The sequence below is a fragment of the Cinclus cinclus genome, chromosome 14 (assembly GCF_963662255.1).
Source record: "Cinclus cinclus chromosome 14, bCinCin1.1, whole genome shotgun sequence".
Taxonomy (NCBI): Eukaryota; Metazoa; Chordata; class Aves; order Passeriformes; family Cinclidae; genus Cinclus; species Cinclus cinclus.
In genome coordinates, this window is record NC_085059.1 from 11,337,126 (window position 1) to 11,355,464 (window position 18,339).

Consider the following 18,339-nt stretch of genomic DNA (forward strand, 5'->3'; position numbering starts at 1 on the left):
TCCAACCTGGCCTTGAACACTTCCAGGGATAGGGCAGCCCCAGCTTCTCTGGGCAACCTGAGCCAGGGTCCCATTGCCCTCAGGGAAGAACTGCTTCCTAATATCTAATCAAAATTATCTTCCTTTAGCTTAAAGCCATGTAGATGCTCAGCCAGCACCCAAACCTTGACAGGCACACCCAACACCATCATGAAATTCTGCACTTAAAGAGCACCTTTTCTTTAAAAAGCAATTAAAAATTTACAGTTTGCAACACTAAGAACTGTCAGACAACTGCTAGGCACAGACTGTTGGAAAAACCCACAGCAGCACCACCTTTCAAGTGTGTGAACTCATGCTTGTTTTACAAAGTTACTACAAGCATACTCAACACAAACACAAAGAAAACTGGTTTTCTTACCTTTTCTTCTTGTAACTTCAAGCCTTCTGGAGTCCTATAAGGAAAAAAAGAATTTTTTGTTGTTTTTCATTAAATACAAAAATTGTTCAAAAGCAGGATGAACAAAACCCCCTAAAAACATTAGTCACTTAACAGGGAAGCATATATGAAGCTCAGTACAATAATTGAGGAGTAATTACAAGCACTCATTGCAGTTTGTCCACAGATACTTAATGGATATAACACCTAAAATTACTCATCACTGTGTGATACATTGTGAAACACAACATTTGTCTTGAAAACTGGTTTTTTTTCCCCTCTATTGATGCAAAAAGGGCGCAGTTAGGAGAGTTATTGCTACATCAAAGATTTGGGGTTGAGGAAGGAGGTACCATTACAGATATTTTTAAAAGAGACTTCTTCAAATATCAGAATAATTTCAAAGCTACTGGATGACTCATGCTGAAAGCTGAGGGCTCATTTCAATCTTTGCAAACCTGCATAATTTTTTTGCATTTTTTTTTCCAAATCATGACAACCATCTCTAATATGGAAACTTGTTTTAAATCAACACTGTCTCAAAAGGTACTGCATTCCCAGGCAACACTATCTGCTTATACTAATGGTCAGACTTCAGAGGAATAAATATTGAATTCCACACAGTAACATTATTTATGGGTTAATTTCAAATATGTCCAAGTTTCCACTGTTACTTCTTGCAGCCAGTATTAGAAAGAGTAGAATTGTGAAGACCATCTGGAGTACCTCTGTTGTGGAGACAGGCAGAGTGAGGTGGGGTTGTCCAGCCTGGAGAGAAAGCTCTGGGCACCACACACTGCAGTGCTGTGGGTACCCATTTACTGCCTACAGAAATGCCCCTTTCTGCCTCCTGCCCCCTGCCAGAAAGTACCAGGGCAGGACAGAGCCACAGCTGAGGTCTCCTCCAGTCCAGGGGCCACCTCACATCACCCACGTCCTGGCCCAAACATGGTCACAATCTATACTGTCCTTTTTCATCACTTGTGCAGGCAGCAGAAGCTGCTGCTCCTTCCTTCAACACCATCACAAGCAGCCTTCCTCAAAGCTTCCACCATATTAGAGAAGGATCAGAATAGCAGAAATTATCTCCTTGGCACCCTTCAAGTCAGCTGAAGGGGATAAACAACAAAAAAATGGATATTTGCTTATAAAAATACTGTCATTATTCCCTGTAGGATACCGCCTCAGTGATCTTAAACAATACATAAAATGGCATTCAGGATTAGTACAGACTTCAAAACATTTATCCTCTTTATGCAGCAGAGCTCTGAGCTGTGCAGGAAGATATACTCAGGGACCTCTCCAAGCTTTTCAAAATACTAGTTTGAGAGGTGGGGCACAGGATAAAAAAAAAACCTCAGCTACAGCTGCTGTCATTAGGTCTTTATACATGCAATACATGCAAAAGGGAAGAATACTTCTAAAGCATCCCAGAGTTCTTCACACTAACAAGTTGTTTGAATTCTCTGCAGTTCAAAAGCTTAGAAACACTAAAACTAATTACAACTATTATATTGATCAAAAGGAAATAGACTATAAAGACTATTAAACAAATATCAAGTCTCATCTCACTTTTATAAAATGCCCTTTTGTTATTTCCATGTCTGCATAGACATCATGAAAGACAAAGGATGGTCTTCAAAGTTTCCCTTCTTTTACTCTGTTCCACTTGCAACTGTTAGCTCTGATGAATATAAACTATCCCAAAAAATAGATGCAAGGTTCAGAGGAAAAGCTTGTTAGAACTGCAGTGGGAGAACACAAGGTCAGCCTGCAAGCCACCACTTCTCATTTTTGGGAAAAAAGCAGTGCTTGGTGTGTCCCTCAAAACATTCCTTCCCTGGAGAAACTCCAATGACACTGAGAATGTTCAAGATTTCAGGAGGGTACACCAAAAAATGGAAAAATACCTGGCAGCCACAGCAGGGCTTAAAGTACAGCACAAAAAGGAAGCAGCTCCAGTTAGACTTCTCTTGAAGATGATACTGATCTCAAGTCAAAAAAAAAAAAAAAAAATCACACAGATGTTTCAGCAGTTTTAATAGAGTTACCAGCAAAGACCCAAACTATTTTGATAAAAATAACAAACTTCTTGAATGCAATGCCTGAGAAATACTTTTCTGCAGAAGCCATAAAGCAGATGGTTATAAATTACTTATTTCATGGTCACCCTTTAATGACCGCTAATTCCTTTAACTAAAAATCTAATTTTAACAGAGCATAAATCATCTGCTTTGAAGGGAAAAAAACTGTTTTGGATTTTCCATTCTTTGTAAAAAGCATCTTCATGTACCACTTTAAATAGCATTTCATTAGTGCAATACAACACTTTTATTTGTCAAGGTTCACTTTTAGCATCTATTTTCTACTTTTTAATGTTAGTCAATTGAGTACAGAATGAAACAGAACTACAGAATTCTTTTTTATCAGGCATGACACTGTATCTGAAGCGCCCAATCACTATGTAGAAATCAATGTATTATGTCTGGTGAAAGGCAGTCCTGAAGCAGACATGTAGCTAAAGAAAAACTGCATCTCTGAAAGACCAAGCACCCCAGTGTCACCAAGTATGATAAATATTTCTACCTGGATTAGGAGGGATGAAGATCAAAATCAAATAGAGTTCAGTACCTGCTGTGACACTCTCCTGTAGCTGCAGCATGTTGTACCAACACATGTGAACCTGATGTGATTTAACAACTGGTTTGCACAAAGCCCTTTTCTGCTCTTACAAAAGGAATGCCAAGGCATAAGAGCCAGTTTATATATCTCCTGATTAATGATCAGTCAAGGGTCCATGGATGAGCAGAGCACTAGTGATAAATCAGATTTCATTCAGAACAAACACTGAACATTGGGAACTTCATTGTGCAGAGCTAAAACACAACAGCACAGAGGGAATAAACAACATAAAATGGTGCTTGGTAGCCAGCGTGCCACCAACAGGTTGACCAGTGGTCATTAGCAGTGGATGAAAGCAGCAAAACCACTTTTTGGTTGTTTTGTATAGAATCACAGAATGGTTTGGGTTAGGAAGAACAATAAAACTCTTCTCATTCCCAACCCCTGCCACAGGCAGGGACACCTTCCACTAGTTCCATTCAACCTGGCCTTGAACACTTCTCCCGGGGTGAATTCAGTATTTAGAGATTTTGACATGGCTGGCTGTGCATTTCCCATCCCTGTTTGCTACTGGCCACTGAGCCCAGGGGGGCATGATGCTGAGCATGGATCACCAAAGCAGATAGAGAGATACCAACTGCCCTCAAGCACAATAATCCACTGGATAACCTTGCAATGGTTTCAGTCGCTTGCCCTTTAATACCGATTTAGATTTAGTCAAAAGGTACCCCTTTTTATAACCAAAATTTAATACAGGCTACTTTGCAAAACAAAAACCCAAAACTTTAAAACAAAACAAGCAAACAAAAACAAAACAAAAAAAAAAAACACAACCAGCAGCAAAAAAACCCCAAATTGCTGGCCTTACCAGACCCTTTGTGGGACACACGGCAACGCAAGCAGATAAATCAAACCCAGTCCCTGCAGCTGGGCTCATGCTGGGTCTCACAATAAATCAAATGTTACCTCTGCACACTCCAGGTCTCCAGGGACCTGCTCTCCAGATCAGCCTAACTCCTGTACATTTTCTAAATATCTAACTCATTTCGCAAATTAATAATGAAGTGGCTGTTCCTATTAATAGATTATCATGTCATGGATTTTTTCCTCCCTTCAAGAGGCTTCTCCTCATCTCCAGTGAGGGGTCACACAAACAATAAATTTAGATTAGATACTAGGAATAAATTCCTCCCTGTGAGGGTAGTGAGGTCCTGGCACAGGCTCCCCAGAGAAGCTGTGGCTGCCCCAAGCCTAGAAGTGTTCAAGGCCTGGCTGGGAGGGGACTAGAACAACCTGGGATAGTGGAAGGCATCCCTGCCCATAGTAGGGGGGTAGAATTAGATGAGTTTTGACACAAACCCAAATCATTCCATTAAATAACATGCAGTTCAGGGCTGGCATGACACTCTGCAAGGGGACTGGGGCATCAAGACAGTCTATGACTAATACACAGCTTAGTTTGACAATCAAGATTTTCTGTTTACAGACATAAATACATAGTATTTTTTTAAAAAAAACATGCTAATCAGGCAGAAAAAAAACCACTTTTTTTATCAGGCATGAGAAAAAAATAGACCATGTGCTACTGCTTGGAGAAAGCTTGCTATTGGTACAAACACTGGCAATTTAGATTTGTACTGTCTGGTATGAACACAGAGGAACTCTATCTCACACCACACAGTATCATCTGCTCATCTATACAGTAGCTAATTGAGATAATTGTTGCATCTCTGATTTTACTCACTATTTCTGGACTCCAGATGAGAAACCCAGGTATAATTCCATAAATTTCCACATTGTGATGGGGAAGCTCAGGGGACAGCTGGTTTTAGAAATCCCAAATTTGTGGGTGTACTCTTGCTAATTTAAAAAACTGAAAATTCCCCTGCTTGGTGGTTAGAAGTACTTCAAGTAGAACTGTCTTCCTTTGAAAACTAATGCAACAGCCTTTGTTCCAAAGAGAGAATATTTCACATTTAGAAAAAAAAAGAATTGCTAGATATTTAGTCTTTTAAGGTTGAGTAGCTTCTAAACAGAATATCAGAAAGTTTAACCTTCTGCCACATCATAACCAAGTTAAGATTGCCTTGATTCCCTTTATTTTTGCAACATGATTTACTCTAGTCTTATTCTCTTCCTCAGAATCATACCACCATTTCCCCATCTCAGTATGATCTTTCACAGTTGCTCAAATGTGACATGAGAAAAACTTACTGAAATTTGATTCCTGCAGTCAGTGTGCGCCACAGCTCACCACACAGCCAGACACCATGAGCCCACATACCTCTGCTCCCCAGGGACAGCAAATGCCCAAAATTCAAGGTCATTAACATCCAGTGCACCCCATGCAGCAGCAAGGGGCCTGTTTTCTTATCTGGAAGGTGACAGCCCCCAGGAAACTCAGAAGGGCAGGAACACCATGAGGTATCACACACTGCATCCTACCAGAAATTTAAAAAAACAAAGGAAAGAGGATTTTTGTTCTGTAAGGGACTGCAAGCAAGTGGGTTTCATCTGCACATTGTGCTTTAGATGCATCTTGACAATCCCTGACACTCACTATTGAGCCATAACCACTTATGAACCAAAATTCTTTTAATTTTCTGCTGTTATTCAAGTGTACAGTACCTATTTTCTAGTACTTCAAGCACAAGAACATTTCATAAGATAGAGCATTTAAGCCTTCTGAGTACACAGAAAAAAAACAGAGGGGGAGGCTGGGGACACAGAGGAAGGACCTCAATATGCCTAATATAAATATTATCAAAAAACATTCCATAGCACCTTGAGCTTCAGATGCTCTGGTAGCCAGCACTCAGAGCAAAAACTTCTCATCTCCTCAGGGATAATATGTCTGTTAAGATTTAGGATGCTTTACAAATAGCAAATACTGCTTATTATAGATACCACATAAATGCAGGTAACAAGGAATGAATTATTACTACATACCAAAGTGATACAAAAATAAACTTAAGTCCTGTCTCCCTGTACTTTCATTAATGCTTGAAACAGGAACAGGCTGTATAGATTTAAATTCAGATCTGATTTTCTTCCTTTCTCCCAACTGAAAAGCAGGAAGAAAACATCCATGGTAGACAATACATTACTACTACTAACAGTTAAAATAAATACCAGGATATTAGTTTTTCAATGGTATAAAAATTTATACACTATGCCTATTTTATTACAAGCTCGTCCTCTGAAATTGTGTCTCTACTTGAATTAGAAGCAAAAAGCTTTTATCAAAAGCTTTGCAATTTTTACCTTGCTTTAGAAAACAATCCTTTCCTAGTCTGTCAGATTAGGAAACATGACTTCACTGGGAGAAGGAACCCAAAATCATCCCTACGAGTCTCTTGCTGCCCAGAATAAACTACTGTGGTCTTTATATGCAGCAGTAAGTGATGCAACATTTAAGAATCTGAATATAACTAGAAATTTCAGCAATAATTGATACTCTTAGACAAGCACAGTTGAGGCTGTGAATGGACTCCAAAGAGATGCTTTATTCTTTATTTATGCTTTATTCTTCAGTGCAGGAGGGCACTGAAGGGGTGGTCTGGTCCAGCTGTTTGCCATATATTTATAGTTGGAGATTTTAAGCAGTTCAGGTTCCATAAAATAATAGAACCACAGAATGCTTTGAATTCAAAGGGATCCTAAAGATCATTAAATCCACCACCCTGCCATGGGCAGAAACACCTTCCACTAGACCAGGTTGCACAGAGCCCCATCCAACCTGGCCTTGAACACTTCCAGGGATGGAAATCTATGCTCTCCAAGTAATAATGAATGAACAAAAACAATGGATAGCAAACAGAGCCAATACCTGCCAAATGCCAGCAAGAAGGTGGTTATGGTACCTTGAAAAATAAGCATGTGGAGCATCAGCTGTGAGCTCAGTACAGAGGAGCTTCCCCAGGGACAGAGCTCTTCTCCCCACAGGAATGTGGGAAGCTGTGCACAGGCTCCTGAGACTTCTTAAGTAGGAAAATGGGTGGCAAAAAAAAAGTATAGCATGAAAGCAAAATTAAAGCAATTAAGTATTTCTAGAAAACCACAGAATTTCTAGAAAACCACATTGTTCTGTAGCCTTGAGCAGACCACAGGATGCCTGCCAGCCTTTGCTGCCACTGCTGAGGACTTTGGTGGCATCTAAGTACTTAACAATGCAGCACAAAACAACTCTCCCTGTACCACAACACAGGATTATTCTGCACTTTCACACTATCAGGCTAGGACAATATTATTTAACCTACCCACCAGCAGTGCCCCAGAAAACATAACACATTAATTTAAATTTCCAGAATACAGTTCTGTGATGATTTGTGTTATAGAAGCTCTGCTCCTGGAAGGACAAATGAAGACAAGCAGCACTGCTCTCCTTATTTTAGGTTCAGAAAAGGAGATGCAAAGTCTGCCCCAAGAACCATGGCAAAACCAGCTTGGCTTCAGCACACACACAGGAAATCAGTCTCTCACAGAGAAAGCAGGGAATGAGAGAAGCTGGCTGTCAAATTTCAGTATTTAATAGGATGCTTTGCAAAACACCCCAGTAGGCTGAAAAAAAAAGAATCAGCCTAAGCTACTAGTGTGGATTACCTAGTAGAGACTGAGCAGACTAGCACTGCTGGCTTTCCATCAGAACCTCTTGGCCAAGGTCTCCTCCAAACCCAAACTCCAGGGTTATTTCAGATCCAGACTGATTGTTTCTTTTCCATTCATACTGGAAAGTTTCTTCATTACCACTGGCAATGACTCAGAAAGCTACATTTTTTGAGAATTCCTTTCTAGAAGGAAGAGGTGACCCCAGATCACATCACCTGGTGGACCACCCAAAGCCTTTCTGAACCAGCACAGAGCTGCCCATGAATTGTAGTCACCCCTAGAACATCCAGCTTGAACATGCAATCAGACTTGCTGAAGGCAGAGGCAAAAACTTGTCCATAAACAACACCTCCAAGCATTGTTATATCTGTTATTTTGGCATATATGCCACTGAATAAGATCTAGTACCATGATGGTTCAACCCTGAGAAGCTTCACTCAAGTTCATGTTCAATTCCCAGAAGCTTCAAGACCTTTCCAGCAACCCCTGGAACCAGCCTGTAAGAAGTTGTACACAACACAGTAGTAGTCAGCAAAATTAATACAAACCAGGAATGTTGCAGCTTCCCGGTCAAACACTAATGTTGTCTTTTTTAAAAAAGTTTTTCTATTTTAGCTCTTTCATTGAAACCAGAATTCCATACTGCATATACAGAGTTATTAACTATTTTTATCAGGACTAAAAATATTCCAGAAAACAAACCTCTTCTCAGGAACACCCCATAAACTTGAGGGGCAAAAGGCTATGCATCAAGAAAAAACACACCACTGTTATATCAGAGGGTTGATTTATGATCAGAAAAACTTGTAGTCTTTATTTTCTTCAGTAAACTCAAAGCACAACTGCAATAATTCTACCACATACCATGAAGAAATTGATTTAGCAATCTGAACACAAATTAAGCAATGCTTTTGATTCAGTGAACTCGTTCCTATGTAAATAAGAACAAGTATTAGTGAAGGTCAGTGACCCACACCCACATATTTGCTTTGATGAGGTTCACAGGAATTTTCCATCAGAGCACACTTCAAAATTACTCGACCTATAAATTAACATTTTACTCATTTTTAAAGCAGTTTTAGTGACTTGCTAAGAGCATTTCTAGTTGTGATTAATACATAGATCCATTAATATGCACTGAATCAAACCATAAGATTTGGAACCTAACAAACTTCTCATGGATAAGGAGCTCCAAATTGAACAAAGCCTTATAATGCTATAAAAGGACTTCAGGCAATTTATATTATTAGAAAGGTATTACAGATAAACTATTTCCTGCAAGAGCAAGTATCTGCTGTTTACTTTCAAAAGATGATTATCTCAGTTTCACTAGCCTACCCAAAAGCTATGCTCAGAGCTTTCAGATTAATTTTGGTGATTGGTGCCACACTATAAACACGATTTCTTGTGGAAACAAGCTTTCTGTACAGCTATTTTTTCAGAAATCTAATTATAACTTACATTTATTGAATATATTTTAATTACATTCTTTGTACATTCATAATTTTAATAGTCACTTGCTAAATTCTGTGCAAACCTGAGCAAATACATTTTTAGCTGAGATCCTTTCTTGGTACGATAACATTATGGTCTTAAGAGAAAGATCAAATGAATTAGTGTCTTTCAAGTAACATAATAATTCTGTGATTTATGCTAAAGTAAATTGAGAAAAGACTAATTCCTCAGAGCAACATTCTTAAAATTAAAACTAATGTGCATTAATGAAGAATGAGATTTTTTTAACTGCATAAGAATGCAGAACATTTAATAATTTTTAATAAAAAAAGCAAAATTGATCAGAGATTCTGAAAGAACAAGTTTAACAAAGTACCAGTGTGTACTACCTGAGGCTACACAGCAGCAAAGTAACAGTGGAAGTGCAGAAGGGAGCTGTTTTTCTTCACTTTTACAGAAAAGATGTTGGATACCTCAAGGACAAAGTACACCTGAAACAGATCTCAGCTGTGGAACATACAACACCATTGAAATTACTTTTAAGCCCTGCTAAGCAGCAAAAAACACTTTTGTTAATTGGCTTAAATATAATGCAGATTACTGGGTATTTGTAGACAGAATGCAACTGGGAGAAATGGGATCCTCCAGCTACAACCAAATCCCAAGGCTTAAACAGATACAATTGCAACATGAATCCATCAAGGGCTTATCATTAGCCTGGCACTGACTGATGTGTCTGCCAGCACAGAAGTGTTCAAGGCAATAGCAGCTAAAAAATAGCCAAGTGTCCTTTTCCCTGTCCTCCTGCACCATCTCCCACTTTCACACGTTTGAGCAACCATTTAGTGAACATACAGGAACTAATTAAATAAATTGTTTCAGCATTCATTCATCATTTACAGCTCAACAAAGTCACAGTTCTAATATTTTGTGTCTTTATTCACAGGTCTCAGCCTCAGAGTTGTGAAAACCTGAGTCTACATCTGTGCCACAAGCAGTCCTGAGCTCTGGTTCAGAAATCCAGCATCCTGCTGGGACAGCCTGCTCCAGCAATGCTGGGACAGGGACTGCTCCATCCACAACCCTGTGACAGCAGCCAACACTCATCTTCAGCACAGGAAACAGGCTCAGCTGCTTCTCCACTCCCAGAGCCCAGGACTGAGCACTGAGGAGGCACTGCTGTCCTGTCCCAGTGCCATATCAAGATGGACACTGGTGTGGAAGGAGATCACTGTAGTCACTGCTCCCTGCTCCCTTTTCTATTCCTCTGTGCTTCTGAAAGGTGTCATATCAGTAAGTCTGGAGGGAAACATTCTGGGCAGTAATTTTGGTCACTCTCTCAGAGCCACCTATGGCTTAGTTTTCCTTCAAAAGAATTTTTTATAGGTTTCACTTAAATGTCCACTGACCCAACTATAGAGCCAGGACAGTTTGCTTGTTAAATTTAGTTTCACTAGTGTCAGCAGCCCCAGGACACAGCACACTGTAAAGTCTTTGGGGCAAAGACAGTATCCTCACAACAGCCAGATGCACAATTTCACTTCCAGATGATATCAGCATATCAATATATGTAAGTTTCTGTTTCACTATTTTCACTGACCTAGGGAGTTGTTTAATATAAACATACATGGATAAGCCCACACTTATTTTCAGTTTGCAGTATGAAGAGCCTGAACATAGCCCAAGAACAGAAACCCAAGAGCTGTAGCTGCAGCAGCAGCTGGTGTACAATACCTCTTGATGCAACCTCCCCACATCCGAATACAGGCTTCTGCTCTGGTCCACATCCATCCATTCCCTTGTGGTGACCAGCGGGAAAACCCCCAGCAATACAAGAAAACACCAAAAGCTCCTTGATGTCATCATTTCAAGTCTGTTAAAAAAAAAAAAAACAACAAAAAACAACATAATAGTTATAGAACACTCATCTTAAAACCCAGCTCAGGTTCAGTAACACAGAAGCTTCAGCTGACAGTGTCCATCCAGTGTCTACAGAGCTCTTACAGTCTCTAGTGTATTGGCAATTAAATCCCATATTGTAGTAGCTTTACCCCAAAACTTCCTTCCGTGGGACATGCTGTTCCCAGCCTGTTGCCACACAGCACCTGTACAACCAGAGTTCCAGGATTTCTGTAACTACTGTGGCCAAAACCAAACCACATCAAAACATGGTCTTATGGTATTGCAGAAGTCAAAGGGTGAATTTTATCCCTTCTCCAGAACCCCCAGCAGCATAGGGTCACTCACAGTAGGGACTCACACCTGTACCCTCAGCAGATTTTCAGGAAAATGCCACACGCCTTTGCTTCTCTGACCACTAGAGTCTCACAGCAATGTGACAGAAAATAATAACATTACTCCCCTCTGACTCAGAGGGGGACATTGCCTTGAGCAGATACAGCCACTGCCCCTTGGCTACTATCAGGTGTGTAGGGTGGCTGAGAGCTGATACCAGCATATAGGGACAGGCATTTGTCCTCCTGATGAGGATGGTCACCAAACACACCCAAACGTGAAAGACACAAAACAAATCCTGTGCTGAAGAAGGCTGACATGTTTTTCCAACCATGACAGAGGTGAGCCCTACCTAGGGCTGTGATCTCTGCACTCATATTCCTCCGTCCCAAGCAGAGATATTTTCAATCCCTCCCACACTCACTCCACTCAAGAGCAGCACCATTTCCCTGGCAAAAGCCTACCACAGCCCTACACCATCTGTGGGGAACTGGAGGTATTTCCATCACATCTGTATACACTTTGAGCAGTGGTTCTTCTCTTGTGTAGGTTTCTAATGAATTTGGAAAGAACACTAACACAGGTACTCAAAGTGGTGTCAGATGGAGCTCCTGTGTTTCACACATTACATCCCTGCTCTGTTGTCCTGAAGCTAAACCAGGAGTTATGTATGCTTCCTCTGGACTTACAAGATTGTGTCATTACTTTCTACAATTAAACTACCAAAGGAACATCCAGGCCTGGAACCATTTCTGAGATGACTGACAAAGGCTAAAATGGACCTGTTAATGAAGCATAATGACCCTTAATGAAATGATGGCATTTCTAAGGATGAGGCACAGGCTGCTGCCTGCCTGGCTTGAGCCATACACATCAACAAGGAGGGTTACCTGCTAATGGCAAAATTCAGCCAAGCTGAATTAACTCACCATGACGTATCTTGTCTTGACAAGACTCCTTTTACAGTGTTTTCATGCCATGCATTTGCCATAGGATATACGCACGCCTTGGTGCATCACTCCTAACTTTGGAGCCACTACCATTTACACCACCAGTGACAGTTTCAGGTATTTTGTTTGCCCAAAGACACCCCATCACTAGATTGAGCACAGCATACAGCACCCACAGAGCTCAGGCAATGACTTTTCTTGGCACTATTGTAAACACACTGACTGGAGAGCATTCAGGATGAAATCAAAATTTATTAGGCTCTCTCAATTCCAATTATGAGCCTCAGATGCAATGCTACTGGGGCTACAAATAAATGGTTAATAAACCAAAGTAAGTATTTCAAAAGGAGACAAGTACATTGCTACTTTATTATTGCTCTTGCACAGCAACATTGTTTCTCATGGGAGTTTTGGTTGCCTTTGTTTTGTTTTTGTTTTTTTTTTTTTTTTTTTAGAAAGGTATTTAGTGTGTTCATTTGATGCCATCACAGCAAATAACTTCACAGTTCTAGAGACCTCTGAATCATATCCTGCTTGAAATTACAATCCTGGAGCAAAACAGGGAAATCACTAGTTTGATGTATATTTAGTAAACAACTGACAGAAAGCATGAAGGTATTTGGATTAGGATCTGTAACACTGATGAAACTGAAAGGGCAGACTCTACCTGACAGAAACTCCAGCTGCTTTATAAATAGAATTTCTAGAACATCTTTAGTCAATTTAGAAATCGTTTATTTTTATTGCATGCTGACAGCACACTAATTGCTCTCAGTCACAGTAAGAGGAGGACACATTAATACACATTATATATCTTAACAGCCTCAACCAAACAACAAATATGTACCATAAATATCAACTGAGAACTTACTCTGGGGTCACACAGCATTTTCATGTCACTTGGCAACCTAAACCACAGCTCAGTACTGCACTGGCCTGAGCTAAAGGGAAGGCTCCTTACAGAACCCAGTCTCCAGCTACACCACACAATACAGCTACCAGATTGCAGGTTGAAAGTTCCCTGAAGTCAACAGAAAATCCCAAATTGATTTAATAGATCCAGACCACCACTATAAGCTCAGGCAAGATTTACTATCCATTTCCTTTCCTCACTTGAGGGACAGATTTGCTGGACTTGAGCATGTGTGGACATCGCTGTCCAGAGAAATCAAAGTCTGCATATGGAAATGTCCACATAAAACAAGCAGTTGTACTCAAAAGAAAGAATAAATATTGGCCCTTGTAGTAAAGAATACACAATGCAAAGCCAAAAAGTTTACCTGAAGGTTGTGGTTTCCTCCTCTGAGCAAGAACAGCCTTCCAGCTTCCCTTGCAGCTGGCACTGCTCTAGCAAGAGCCACTCCACAAGTACAGCAGCACCAGGCTATGCACTGTTATCTGAAGCAGCTCAAACACCATGGTGACAGCAAAACACCTATCCCAAGGCCAGATGGGTCTGGGCAGGCACCAATACACAGGGACAGCCTCGAATTTAAAGCAAATGAGTGCCATGTCTCCAGTGGAAGAACAGCAAGCAGATGCAAGCCAGAGACAAGCACAGGTTTTAGGGTACAGGTTTGGGAGCTACTCAAGCAAAAAAGGTCACCTTGAAAAACAAAAGGAATTAAGCATCTTGGCCATCTGAGTGGAGAACAGCACAAACAGTCTAAAGCATTTCTGTGGCATGCAAAAAACAGATCCTGCAGTAATCCCACAACTTTTCCTCCACAACACAAAAGCTTTAAGAATTCAATTATGTTAACTGTAAGGCAATTAAAAAATTTACCAAAAGCACTTATTGGTTTTGTTTCAGGGCTACTTAAATTGTATCTTATTTGAGAAATTACTGGTTTGCAATAGCTTTCAACAATTTCCAACAATCTTCACTCAGAAAGAGGCAGAACTTAATAACCTGAAGTTCTGACTGTTGTTATAGCAAAAAGAAAGCATTTGGACATAACTATTACCTCTATTCAAACCATTGCTATTAAAACCAGACAAGAATCTTGTCCTTAGTTCCTGCCATCAACCTTCCCAATTGATCCAGCCTGGTCTTAACAGAATTCCTATTGCTGGAAAAATAATTTTGACAGCCATAATTTCTTGTTAAGTGCTACAAAACTGAGATACAAAATTAAGTAGAAAAGCCCATTGTTTTGGAAAGATTTAATGAAACTGAATAATTATTTGGGTCAGCTGTCTGCAGTTAAATACTTAAAGTTTGAGTGCATTAAGAACTCATTGGAACCAGCTTTGATGTTTAAGTATAAACGGGACTTTTCATTTGAGCAAAAGCTACTTAAAAATATTTCATTTGATTAAATTTCACTTACTAAGTTTCATTTCATTGACATTCTCTAAGACACTTCAAAACTCCAGAATAAATCTGGGAAGCATCAATCCAACAAGCATGCAGGACTACCAATGAACTCCCAAACCTCGCAGAGATATTCAGTTTCCAAAGCTGCCCCCACCACACGTTTCAAAACGCCTTTGCTCCGAGGTAAGACTTAGAGAAGTCCCATGCCATCCCTTCTGTGACCCTCCGCTGGGCAGCGAGCACCGCCGGGCAGCCAAATATTCCCAGTGTTCCCAGGCACTGGGTGAGCTGGTCCAGGACACCACCAGTATCCCCAGCATTCCCGGGCACTGGGTGAGCAGGCCCAGGACACCACCAGTATCCCCAGCATTCCCGGGCACCGGGTGAGCAGGCCCAGGACACCACCAGTATTCCCAGGCACCGGGTGAGCTGGTCCAGGACACCACCAGTATTCCCGGGCACCGGGTGAGCTGGTCCAGGACACCACCAGTATTCCCGGGCACCGGGTGAGCTGGTCCAGGACACCACCAGTATTCCCGGGCACCGGGTGAGCTGGTCCCGGACACCACCAGTATTCCCGGGCACCGGGTGAGCTGGTCCAGGACACCACCAGCATTCCCAGCGTTCCCGGGCACGGGATGAACTGGTCCAGGACACCACCAGCATTCCCGGGCACGGGATGAACTGGTCCAGGACACCACCAGCATTCCCAGCGTTCCCGGGCACGGGATGAACTGGTCCAGGACACCACCAGCATTCCCAGCGTTCCCGGGCACGGGATGAACTGGTCCAGGACACCACCAGCATTCCCAGCGTTCCCGGGCACGGGATGAACTGGTCCAGGACACCACCAGCATTCCCAGCGTTCCCGGGCACGGGATGAACTGGTCCAGGACACCACCAGCATTCCCAGCGTTCCCGGGCACGGGATGAACTGGTCCAGGACACCACCAGCATTCCCAGCGTTCCCGGGCACGGGATGAACTGGTCCAGGACACCACCAGCATTCCCAGCGTTCCCGGGCACGGGATGAACTGGTCCAGGACACCACCAGCATTCCCAGCGTTCCCGGGCACGGGATGAACTGGTCCAGGACACCACCAGCATTCCCAGCGTTCCCGAGCACGGGATGAACTGGTCCAGGACACCACCAGCATTCCCAGCGTTCCCGGGCACGGGATGAACTGGTCCAGGACACCACCAGCATTCCCAGCGTTCCCGGGCACGGGATGAACTGGTCCAGGACACCACCAGCATTCCCAGCGTTCCCGGGCACGGGATGAACTGGTCCAGGATACCACCAGCATTCCCAGTGTTCCCGGGCACTGGATGAACTGGTCCAGGACACCACCAGCATTCCCAGCGTTCCCGGGCACGGGATGAACTGGTCCAGGACACCACCAGCATTCCCAGCGTTCCCGGGCACGGGATGAACTGGTCCAGGATACCACCAGCATTCCCAGCGTTCCCAGGCACTGGATGAACTGGTCCAGGATACCACCTCAGCCCCGGCCCCGACGGGCGCTGCGCGGCCCGGCGCATGGCGCCACCCAGCGGCCAAGTCGGGAACCGCCGGCCCCACGCGCGACCGCGGCGGGACCCGCGCCCACCGACGGCGGCCCCCGCAGGGCGAGCACTGCGGCACCGCGGCCCCCGCGCCCCAGGTACGTCAGCCACGCCCACCCCATCCCACCGCTCGGGCGGCATATCCACGGTGCAACACGCGAGGTAAGGAGGACGAGGTTCCCCACTGCCGGCCCGTCCCGTCCCGTCCCGTCCCATCCCACCCCGTCCCGTCCCGCCGCCTCCCGGCCTCGTGACCGGCACACGCCTGTAACCTCGCCCGGCCCGCGGGCGCGGAGCGAGCACTCGGCGAGACGCGGCGGCGGCACCGGGAGACTGCCCAGCCACCGGCGCGTCCGCGGAGCGGACAGCGGAGAGAAGGGACGCGGTGCCGCGAGCGGGCGGGGACGGGGACGCGGCACCGCGCGGGGCAGAGCGGGGAGCAGCGGAACCGCGCGGGGCGCTGCCGGCGGCACTCACCTGGAGAGCAGCCGGGGCAGCGAGCCCAGTCCGGCGGGGCCCGGTGCGGATGCGGTGCGGGTCGGCCCTATTTCTGCTCTCCGGGCCGGAGCCGCCTGACGTCAGCGCTGCATTTGAATATCACGCCCAATCCCGGCACCTGTGCGGGCGGCGGGACCGCCCCCGGGGGCACCGCGGGGCGGGGGAACGGGCACCGTGTCGGAGCATCCCGGCGCGGTGCCAGAACCGCGGGGCCGTCGGGGGGTCGGGAACACGGGGAGATCCTCGTGGAGCCGGTGGTACCTCGGGGTGCGGCTGCTGAGCCCCTCGTTCTGACCGCCCCCCCCGGCAGCCGAGTGCTCGGGAGAGCTGCTGTGGGGTAATGCGCTCCCGGCTGCCCGGAGCTGGGCGACACGGGACCGCCGGCCCCTCGCCATGTGGCCGTCAAACGGGGGAGACGTGGTGGGACACCGGATTGTCTGCGGTGGGACGCCGTGATCCGCCGCAGCAGGCATTGCACGGCGTTGGGCTGTTCTGGAGGTGTGCCTTCTATTCCCACATAACCATGCTTATAAAGCGAGGCAAATACTAATACTAATTCACTCTCCTCTTCCTCTTCATCTCGTTTCAAAAAAAAAAAAAAAAAAAATCAACATAATAATCTCTTATCTAGTTTTAATCAAGGGTGTTTGCATGGGCAGGAACACAGAACCAGAGTACGTGGGGTATTTCTTCTGAAGGCTGCAAGGAGGTTTAGGCAAAGGCGATGAAACACTCAGCATTAGCAACAGGAGAGGAGCAGTCTAAAAGACCTGAAAAAAAACATGTCAAATTTTGCTTCTTCCTGTAAAGAATCTTACAGCTGGACCCTGCAGAATTATGTTGGATTTGCTATTGGCTTCAGCATGAAAAGGACAGGACCCCCAAGTTCTGATAGTTTAAGGGACATGGGCTACGCCGGGAAACTGGGTCTGAGTCCAGGAGAAAAGGTGCTTAGTAAAAAATAATTCCACAAAATTCAGCATGAGGTTGCAGAAGAGGCTCTTTCATTACAAAATTTTGGGGATTTTATTTTTTATTTTCTTTTTTCTTTGCAGGAAATACCAAGTAATCAGACTGTTTGGTTTTCCAGAACCTTTGTTTCTGGCCTGTTAAATCCAATACCACTAAAATATTTTCAGTGGTTGCAAGTAAATGGAGCTTGTTCTCCCAAACCACGCATAAAGGCTCATAGGGATTTGTTATTTTGTGGTTTCCTTCTTTAGGAAGATCTGAAATTGCAGATTTAAGCTTTGGAATTTAAAAACAAATCACAAATGTAATTTTAAAAAAGGAGTATCCACCTTGAATTGTGCCCATGCAACATAACAGAGGTCTTTGCAGAGTGTCCTGGAAGAAATGAGTGTGTATTTCATAGGTGCCCTACAGGTTTAAGAGATCTGAGGGTTTAAAAAAATAACACTGAAATCTAAGCAGCAACAAATGTCATATCTTCAGTGAGATGTCTTTCTCTTTCCTGATAGAAAAAAAAGAATGGAAATAACATCACTGGAGACAACTCTTCCCCATTTCCTGAAGGAAAGGAAGAAAAGTCTCTCCACTTACCAGCATCATTTATTCTATGAAAATATGTCTGTGGTGTCAGTTTGAAGTATTTACTAATCTCCCTATATCTCTTCAAGTTGGACATAAATACAAGATGCATTAGT

At 43.7% G+C, this 18,339-nt stretch overlaps 1 protein-coding gene across 1 annotated transcript in view; it reads right to left on the bottom strand.

The window, feature by feature from the left end:
- The window catches only part of FSTL4 (follistatin like 4), a 210,344-nt gene extending 198,995 nt beyond the window's left edge, over window positions 1-11,349 (bottom strand). Inside the window, exons 1-2 of the mRNA XM_062502164.1 lie at window positions 10,838-11,349; window positions 401-434 (exon numbers count right to left, since the gene is read on the bottom strand). Of these exons, the coding sequence (XP_062358148.1) occupies window positions 401-434; window positions 10,838-11,011 (208 nt within the window). The 5' untranslated portion in view covers window positions 11,012-11,349. The remainder of the gene's footprint in view (window positions 1-400; window positions 435-10,837) is intronic.
- Between the last annotated feature and the right edge of the window lie 6,990 nt (window positions 11,350-18,339).